Genomic DNA, 10,513 nt, shown 5'->3' with positions numbered 1-10,513 from the left:
GATGCCAAGCTTTAGCCTGAGGTATTGACCTGATATTCAATAGCGTCGGTTCATCCCTCAAGACATGCTGTTTGAAAGAAGTCACTCCAACACCAGATCTAGAATTCATGAACATTTTCTGTCTTCAGGTGCTGGATCACAGACCAGATACTCACTGTGAACATCACGTAACATCTGTGCAAAATGAATTGTGCAAGATTGAAACACTTATTTGTACTTTGAGAGGATTTGGGTTAAATAACAGTGATGCATTGTATCTTTAAAAGGTTTTCACTATCTACAAAAAACAGTCATGTTTTGCTCTTCATCACTTTCTATCAGAAGGCAGCTGATTCAAAAGGATTGAAAGGAAATTATTCCCTAGCTGATTCCCTTCAATCTTGATAATCACTGGAAATATACACCACCACAGAACTTGACTAACTTTTGTTGAGTCTAGGCCTGATATGCAATTATTTGCATATTTTCATAGTTTATTAATTTTGCCCCAGCTCACAGCCAAGAGCAGCCCACCAGAGCAAAGGGTTGTTTGCATGTTGCCATGACAGTCAATACAATTGGTGTTGGCAGGCTTCCACCTGACAGCCTAACAGAGTGTTACTGCCCCATCAGACGGGAGGGTGATGTTTTAATAATTAATTACCAAAAAGTTCTTTACTCCTGAGAATCATAAAAAACTGACAATAGCTCTGAATAACATAACATTTTATTAAAGAATTGTTCGACAGACAACTCTCTCAACAATGAAAGAAAAAGGAGCTACAAAGGACAAAGAAAGAAGTTGTTTTTCTCCAAAAAGACTTGTTCTTTTTTCCAGCTAATATTTTGTCTAAATTTCCGACTATGCATGGATAGGTCACCAATCCCCATCCTTGCCTTTTTCCTTGTACAAGCCAAGACATTTATGTACAAGGGTCATTATAGGAACATAAAAACTACTTATTTTCTTCTAAAATACAAGAACTAAAAAATGTAACTTCAGTACAATGGACAAGAAGAAACACAATGTTGTTTTTTTTTTCTTTCATAACAGGTAAATACTAAAAAAGTACAGTATTTTTTCTCGATATAAATACATGAAGGATAAATAATAATAATACAAAACAGAAAGTCTTTTTAAACCGGCTATAACAAATAAATATTTATATATGAATGTTCACTTGAACACACATTGGCGAAAGACGCTTTGATTGGAGGGCCTTCCGTCTTCAAAATAAGATTTTATCATTATTATTTTTTACCTTTAACCATCAAAATGTAAACTCTAAGTGCAACAATGATGCCCAGACGTGAAAAGCATATGTGTAAATCTGCACTTTTAAAAACCATGCAACAGGTTTATTTCGAGAAGAGCAGAGGGTGTAGTGAGGGTCACACACACACACACACACACACACACACACACACACACACACACACAGCTACATCCTTCACAAGCAGACTGGAAGGGTCTCGTGTGTGTGTTGACCCAAACTCTCCTCACTGACAGTTCAAACAAATAAACCCAGCTGTTTTCAAAATGTGTGATATTCACATCAGCCTAGATTTCTGGGACATGCATTTTTGTTCAAATATATACCCTGTATCCACGTTAAAAGTCAAGATATGAGAGAACAAAACAAAACAATATAAAATGTGGACTTTCACGCATTAGTGTCTGCTAATGTAAGTGAACCCTTCCAAAGTGACAGAGAGAGAGAGAGAGAGAGAGAGAGAGAGAGAGAGAGAGAGAGAGGAGGGCAATGGCTTACCCAAACATAAATAAATAGTGTTCTCCACTCTTATTATTTACCCTGTGTCGATGATGTGCTAAAATAAGAACAGTAAAATGTCTCTTCCATGTCCTCTCATGTGTTTGTATGAAGTTGTCAACAGCTGGTGTAACCTGGCTGTGGAAGTGTGTCAACGAAAGGAAGCTAGCTTAGCATTGCTGTTCGTGTATGGAGGAGTGATTGGCTAACGTAGCTTAGCACAGATGTGTGTCTATGGGAGCTAGTTCAGCCTTTGAGCTTGTAGCTTCTTAAACCCTGTTAGAGTGATGGGAGGGGTGGTGAGTGCATGTGTGGTGATGGGTGTGTGTATGTGTGTGTGTGTGTGTGTGTGTGTTAGGGGGGGTCTGTGGCGGATTTGAGAATTTTTGCCTTCTTCAGAAGCCATGTGCTGCTGCCACAGACAGGAGACAGAGGGTTAGTAGTGATTCAGTCTGGACGGACAGAGACGGGTACGGCATGAGGCACAAAGAGACAGTGGAGGGAAGACTGTCCAGTGGTTTTTATGTGCTTCGTGGAACGAGGGGAAGAGAGGAAGACGAGTGATGCCAGCTCCAGCCATATATTTCTGTTGTCGCTCTCTCTCCAGCTGATGGAGAGGCAGAGCCTTCCACATAGCTCAGCTTGGCTGACAACAACATGTGTTGCCTGGAGGGGGAGAGAGCTCAGCGTCATAAATCTAACCACCTCGTTAACTGCCCATTAAAATCTCAACTATTTCATTTACCAGGCGGGAGAGCTGTTTGTATATGTGTGTGTGTCTTTGGGGGGGGGGTGCGGGATTTTATTATCAAAGTACAATTTTAAAGCACATACTAGCTCTAACACAGCCATTACAGGCTTTTTTACAACATGCTAGCTGAGCTGCTGCTGTAGTTTGCTCCGCCCACACAAAAACTGTTCAGTAATGCATTAGAAATCCAGGGAGGAAGACTCCTGTGACTACTAAATAATACTTCTGCATCTTTTAAATGATTTTAAATATAGAACATTATACAGAGAGATTTTTAAAAAACTGACATCTCTTTCTTTGTTTGAATACAGAAGTCCTTATTGCAGTTTTGAGGTTGCTGTGCAGTAGATTATCAGTCTAATGACTACTGACCAAACAATGGTGTTCACCACACATCTTGTTTTGCCATACAGCTGCCGATATGTCTCTACACCAGTGCCACAAGACGAGCTTCCTGACATTCATTTTCCCTGGGGGGATGTGGGAGACAATTGACTGTACACCTCATCTCCCACGCCTACAATATGCTTCACTGCCCTGGGACCAAGAAATACACTCTGAGAAGAATGCAAATTGCCCTCAGAGGGTTCATGTTGAGTGTGTAGGTGTGCCAAAAGAACACTAAAATGATTTTAAATCACTGATAATGTGCTTTAGGACATTAAGCAGTTTTGAATGTGTAAGTTAAGTAACTTTTTTAAATTGAAAGTTAAACTCATAACGTACTGTTAAATGGTAGAAAGGTTTTGTGTTATGTCCTCCTGTATGAGGATGTTAAGTTTTAGTAGTAGAGAGTCAGTTAATAAGTTTGGTCGCAGCTTTAAAAATCCTTGGAAATGTTTTTGGCAACCACCATTGATATCGGTACTTTTACAGGGCAGAGGTGTGACTGTTATGGACTCTTTTGGCAACATGAATGGTTTCAGTCCATCACTGCTACTTTATAATAGACCCAGCCTTTGCCTCCTAAAAAATAGATTAACTGCACTGTCAAGGTAACAGTGAAAGCTCGAACTCTAATCAGACCTGATGGAGGTATTGATGAAGGCAGTGGAAACAGGGTGGAGCTGGACAACACCAAACACTGATTGTGCCCCTTTGTGGCTATAGAGCACAGGACAAACCACTGGATAGCTTCTGTCTGTCTCGTTCTGTCTCTGCTGCCGTCCCATTGCAGCAGTTGAGTCCCCACGTGTTAGTTAGTCTGTTAGTGAGTCACGTCGAGTTACTTGTTCTGTGTCGTCTTCACTATTTCCTACGTTGTCATTTTGTTCCAAACCTGCTACAGGTGAGTGAGCTTGGGTGCTTCCTGGATTCTGCCCTGAGTCGAGGTGTGGTGCGCCGACAGCTCGGTGTACGTAGGGTGTGTGGGCGGGTCACAGGGACCCGGGGGGCCCCCTCCGCCCACATGGTGCTGGTTGGCGGCCGACATGGGCCCTGCGCCATTGTAGTCCATGGTTTGGTGGTGAGGTGGCGTGGGGCCGAGGTGGTTTAGCCCGTACATGGAGGGCCCCGAGCCAGGCATGGGTTCCACATAGCTGCCACCCCCCACGTAGACTGGACTGGCCTGCATATTGGTGGGAGTCCCATAGCCAGCGCTGTTGGCCTGCACTAGGCTGTGGTGGGGATGGGGGTCGCCATAGTCTGGGTCTGGGGCGCCATACTTCTGCTGTGGCGGACAGCCCTTCACTGGGACATTGGAGTAGGCAGTGGACATGGAGTAAGACACTCCCTGGTGGGGCTTGCCGAAGGACGGCGGAGATGGGACATCGTAGCCTGCTCCCCCTCCCATGGGGTGCATTGAGTTGAGGAAGCTGGCGGAGGACTGCATGGTCAGGGGTGGGGAGCCAGTCGGTGAGGGCCCTCCAGAGCTGGAGCTCAGGCCCTTGGACTTCTGGTCCTTCTTGTACTTCATGCGTCGGTTCTGGAACCAGATCTTAATCTGGCGTTCAGACAGGTTGAGCAGGTTGGCCATCTCCACGCGGCGTGGTCGGCACAGGTACCGGTTGAAGTGGAACTCCTTCTCCAGCTCGACCAGCTGTGCACTGGTGTACGCTGTACGAGCCCGCTTCGATGACGCTGACGAGCCGCTAGTAGGACTCTTCTCCCCGCTGCTACCACTCTCTGCTCCACCTGATGCTGAGGAGAGAAGAGGAAACATTATAAAGAGAAAGAGCAAGTGAGACAAATTAAATGAAAAATGGAGAAGAAGAACTCTTAAAAGAAACAAAGGGGCACTAAAAAATCCCTGGAAAATGGAGAGGGTGAAAGTGGAAAAAATGTACAAAAAAGAATGAAACAGTACAAATGGAAACAATGTAGATAAAGTCCAGGTATAATAAAAAGGTAAAGGATGATAAAAATTCAGAGAGCCAAAGAGGAAGAGGGAATAAAACACAATCAAGCTGCATGCTGGTGGAAATTGAAAGCATTCAGGTTCTTAATAAAGCAGAGGGGGGTCCAGGCATGCCGGCTGAATTATCCCTTGATATTAGTTGTCAACACTTCATAACAGTGGCAGTTATTAAGAGACGGAGGCCCCGGCGCTGGCCGAGGGCAGCTAAATTGCATCTTGACTGGAAAGACAAACCCCCCACAGCAACAGCAGCTGCAACACAAAGACTACAGCAGGCACTGAGGCTGATCTGCACTCACTTCAATCAGCTCGCCAAGAAAAGGCAAACTTCTTCCAAATTTATGTGATAGTTATACTGACTCCCAATAGAGCTGATAGGTATATTCAGTGACCTGCTCAACACCAGTGGAAAACTACCTGATGCACTGTTAGTTTATCTAAATACAGGTGTACAAATGTTTTTTTCAAAATGGTAATGTGTATGTTACTCTCAGCAGGAAGCTAATTCGTTTGTCTCTAGACGATGGTTGGTTTTCAGACTCAAAAGAGCAGCCACAATTAAGTAGGACGTAGCTGTATATTATCAATATTTGTGGTTATGATAACATTATAGTCATCAAAGTCACTGCTGAGATCTTGGAACATCAGTGACAATAGGTCCTACAGGGGAACAATCACTAGGTCCGGCAGTCAGCCGGGTTGTAAACAAGGTGACAGATACACAGTGTTTCCAATAGGTGTAGTTACATCAAACTGATACAGTTCAATATGACAGCCCTGCAGGAAATCCTCCCTTGATGAATGTTCTAATGTTCAGAGGTGTTGATTCATCATCATAGTGTTTTATATAGTATTTTGGTGGGTGCTGGTAAACTTGTTTCATCATGCTGAGGGGTGTTTTTATCATTATGTCCTACTCATTTATATCAATGAGGCTAGAGTAAATACTAGAAACACCTGTCTGCATAATACAATAACATAATGTAGCAGTTTGACAGCATCACAAACCACATACTCCAAAATGACAGCCCAGTTGTTAGAATAAAACGTTGACATTGTATGTTTCTGCAAACCACAGACAGGTTACATGTTTAGGTTTCATATGTATTACATTGACATTTCTACAACATTTGCCCTATCAGGTTTAGATTAGATGTATATGTTACGAGATGGAGGGGATGGTAATGGCCACCAAGCGAGAGACACTGACCACACATTGTTTCCACATGAGACGTCAGGAAATTTTCTGGCTGTGCCTGTGGCAACAGAACCAGGCAAGTCGTAACATAATCTTTTTCTCACACTAACCAAGTGGTTTTGTGCTTAAACCTGACCAGAACAGAAGAACTAAAATAAAGAATTCTAAACTTTCAATATATCAAATGCAAAGTTTCAACATAAACCTGGTTTGCAAAAACGTACATTGCCAACACACGTGCTCCTGATTGGGTTGTAAATGCTCACAGAGTTGAATCAACACCTACTTGACACAGGTTCCACAACACCTGAATGTTAGAGCCTTCATGGTGTTAGGTGGTATTATTTTTCGCTGGGTGAACCTAAAAAACTGGTAACTGAGTCTACACATGAAGGTCAAACCCAGAGTGAGTGATGCTACATTAATCCTTCATTTGCACAGGAGATCCAAGTAACTCATGTGAGTGTGGACAACTACAGTCACGGCTGAAGCAGGAAGTCGTTTTTTAACACTGTGATTTGATAATAATTAAAGTGTTAGCTTTCACTTTATTTTTCATATAAATTGACTGACTTTGGAGTTTGTTTATGACCCGTCAGACTGTCTGACCCTGGTGTTTCTTTCTGCTTTTCCAGATCCCAGAATTTACTTTGGTGTACACAGTGTTATTATAAATAGTTATAAAAACATAACCTGGTTTTACTTTTGTCTCTACAGAGTGGTCATGCCTGGTGTGAGCATCATTTGAATACAGCCATGCTGAAGGTTCCATGTGTCAAAACAACTTACATACATGATGGTTAGTCTGCTGCTGAAGTGAATGGCTGCTGAAGTGGGCTAACTTTACCAGCAACAGATGATACTTTGTTAGCTCTGTGCTGGTGTTTTTTCCATCTTGATGTTTATTCCAGACTAAACAGTAGTGCTGAACTCCAGTGCCTCTTCCATCTCTCTCTGTGTGACTAATACGCCTGTTATGGAAATGTGGGGATGTATCTATGTGTATGCCTGTGCCATGTTCATACAAATAATTGCTGATGCAGTACAGTTCAAAGCCAGCACTTAGATCCTATCTCTCCATAATTGTATCTCGCTCAACAGTATAAACAGTTGAGTCTAGTGTTTATTTCTGGGGACGGGGACAGAAACACAAGAGAAGTAACCATCACATCATCTGTCTCACAGAGCGCTGACATTCTCCAAATGATTGTTTCAAATTCCCATCAATAAACAGTCTAATCTTCTCAACTCTATGCCCAGTCAACTAAAAGCTTTATGAATGTGAGTATGAGACTCATATTCATTATGGCAGAACACAAATTCTCTCATTGATAACTACCAATTCAAATAACATATCTGTCTGTCTGTTATCACACATTCATATGATATTCAAATTTATCATCCTGTTGTATTTCTTTCAAATATCTGCTTGTCATTCTCCCTCTCTCCGAAAATCTATTCATCTGTTATCGTACATGACATTTAAATTCATCTTGTTCATATCTCCCTTCTTGCACTGCATGGCTTTCCGAGGAGGTGCCAAGAGGAGAACAAGAGGAGAGAGCAATACAGGGCAAATAACAGAGGACACAGGTCAGGGAAAGGAGGAGGATGTGCTGGAGAAAGAGGAGAAAGTAAATAAATGAATGAAGGGAGGTGTGTTGGCTACTGGCTGCAGGTTTGTGGCAGCAGGTTAGCCAGACCGTCCTATAACTGACTGTACTGTTTCTGTAATGAACTCATGACTGCTCTGTTGTCACTGACCATCAACAATACTCAAAATATCCCTTTTGGTAACACTTTCTATGAAGCCCATGTCTATAATGCATTATAACAATGGTGAACACATGCATTCAATGTGTTAAAATGCACCTATAGTGCTGTATAATCATAGTTAAAACAATGAACATGTATAATTTTTTGTAGCAATAATCATCACTCATTATGATGCCAAAGTCTATAATGAAATTAAACACTAGTATAATGTAGTGCCCATCAAACTGAGTTATAGGGTGCCTATACTTATAATCAATCACAATATAAAAATCAATATAAAAATCAAAATATTCAGAATGTTGTTTATTTAATCATCACACATTAGAGGGCATTTTATGATGAATTAGTATCAATACTTTATAATTGCTGGTTTCTTACTATTTTAACAAGGATCACAGTGTATTAAAATTATCATAGTTGTAATACATTTTATCATTCTAGAGCATGTTACAATCATATTTTTAGCACATCATAATGTGATTATAAGTTACTGTAAGTGGCCATTTTTTATTTTTATTTTTTGCTTTAAAGGAGTACTCTGTAGTTTTGGGTAAGAAATTGGAAACGCTCTTTATTTTCATGACTGAATAAACTGAATAAACAAACTGACCTTAAAGGACAACACAGTTTATACTGTTTTACTTTGTTTATATGTGGCAGACCCTGCCACCTTTCTAGCTTCAAACAGTGTTCTGGGAGCTTATTTTCCTCTGAGAACAGCTTGTTTATTCACTTATGGAAAAAAATACACATTTCTGAGTTTGTATTATTACCTCATTAATATTGTAAATATTACAATTCCGAGTTTGAATTTCTTCTCCAAAACTGCAAAGTGCCAAAGTCAATGCAAGAACAGCACATGAAATGTTTTAAAATTCATGTTTTTACAGGCACTAACATAAATGGTAGTAATGTTTAGAATGCACTATGGGATAATGACTTATGAGAAATGTCCAGGAGTGCTTATAAATATCATAATACAGTACTGTAGGAGCGTTAACACGCATTATAGGTAAGTTCATAATCTGTTATAATGCATTATAGACTTCATTATAGACTGGGCTTCATAAAAAGTGTTATTACATGAGAAGACACATACATGTGTGCTTTTCCCCAACACAGCATGCCTCCACCCAGAACTTCTGTGCAGCGCCTCTAGTGCTGGTTGCCAGATATGCACAGGTATTCGTATAGTTTCTGTACTGACATGATGGTACCAAACCTGGCAACCTCAGTGGTGAGAGGAAACATACTACACAGACATAATGCTGGTCTCCATCGAACTCTTGAAAAGAAGTGCAACGTGTGTATTTTAAGATGTGTTTGGAGCTTGATTTGTTGAATCCAAACATCTATATTTAATTTGTACATATTATATAAATTATTAATTTCCTTACTTACTTATTTACTTGAGCATTCCTTTAAGTTTACAGGAATATTTGTCAGACTGCCATGCCTCCGACCTCTGACGTCTTACTATTCACTGCTTGCCAGATTTAATTTAAAAGCAAAATTATTTACCTAAAATCACCTTGGATCACAACAGACTAACCCACCAGCTACACAAATATAATAACCAGTTTGACTAGCTGCCTGTGGTCATTTCCCTGTCTGAAACAACGCCTGTGGAAAGCTGTTTTGTCGTAATAGTGACAAACCCTTTAAATCCTCTGGGGATCTGGAGCTTGAAAGAGGATGGTGATAAGAGAGGTGAGGAAAGAGGGACGTGGTGATGGGAAGGAGAAGACAGGGTAATAGGAACAAAGACGCAAATGAGGAAGGAAAATGGAGGCAGAAAGAAATAGAGGGAGTACGGAAGGAGCTGAGGAAGTGGAAGAGTAATGAAGAAAAGAAAGACAGAGAGAGACTGGTGTAGGAGGAATAATAATTCTGTTAAGCCACGGTGTTTGAGGGGGTGGGTCAAAGCAAAGACAGACAGAGAGACAGAGACAGGTGTAATCACCATTGCCAGAGTTGTTGCTGGGTGAACAGTTTTTCTGCTTGGTCGCCTGCCGACACTCTTTCATCCAGGGAAAGATATGCTTGGCCAAGGTCGGGTTGGGGGGCAGTGAGGAAGAGGAGGACGATGTGGAGGACGATATGGAGGAGGAAGAATTAGATGACTTATTTGGGCCTGATTTAGAGACTGAGGAGGCCCCAGCACTGCCGCCCGGCTGCTGAGCCCCGTTATTACCGTTGCTGGGGTTGGGGGGCAGTGGAGGGGACACCTGGGAGCCGGGGTGGTGCTCAGGCGGCAGGCTGGGCCGCATGCAGCTGCCATTCAGCTCCTTGGTCTTAGCTAACTGCTGCTGCTGCTGGTGGCTGCTGTTACTGCCCAGTGACTGTAAAGAGCAGGCAGAGCGCTGGTACGAATCCACATCCAGATGGGTTGCCGACTGGAAGGCCGGCTGGTGGTGGGACACTGGGACCGGGGCATCGTAGCCCCCAAAGCCGTTGGCGGCTGCTGCTGCTGCCGCTGCCGCCCCCTGCACCTGGTAGGACGAGTAGCCACCGAAAAGCGTCGAGGAGTTGTCGTAGTATGTTGTCTTCTGCATTTCTGAGAGAAGTGGCGGCGTCTTCTTGTGCTCCGGTCCTTGTTGAGAGCCACTGCCGGAAGACCATTTGGTACCGGGGGTCACGTGACGGTGTCTCTCCAACGGTCCCCTGCAATCTGACCTAAA

At 42.3% G+C, this 10,513-nt stretch overlaps 1 protein-coding gene across 3 annotated transcripts in view; it reads right to left on the bottom strand.

The window, feature by feature from the left end:
- Window positions 1-688: 688 nt before the first annotated feature.
- hoxb3a (homeobox B3a) overlaps window positions 689-10,513 on the bottom strand; it is a 67,877-nt gene continuing 58,052 nt past the window's right edge. For all 3 annotated transcript variants that reach the window (XM_084372267.1, XM_084372266.1, XM_084372268.1), the window contains 2 exons: window positions 9,796-10,508; window positions 689-4,641 (listed from right to left, as the gene is read on the bottom strand). In XM_084372267.1, coding sequence (XP_084228393.1) covers window positions 3,785-4,641; window positions 9,796-10,387 — 1,449 coding nt within the window. In that variant the 5' untranslated portion in view covers window positions 10,388-10,508 and the 3' untranslated portion in view covers window positions 689-3,784. The remainder of the gene's footprint in view (window positions 4,642-9,795; window positions 10,509-10,513) is intronic.

Source organism: Pagrus pagrus, assembly GCF_965226575.1.
Source record: "Pagrus pagrus genome assembly, chromosome: 13".
NCBI lineage: Eukaryota > Metazoa > Chordata > Actinopteri > Spariformes > Sparidae > Pagrus > Pagrus pagrus.
The sequence above is the reverse complement of the archived record's forward strand: the minus strand, read 5'-3'. Positions and strand labels throughout refer to the sequence as shown.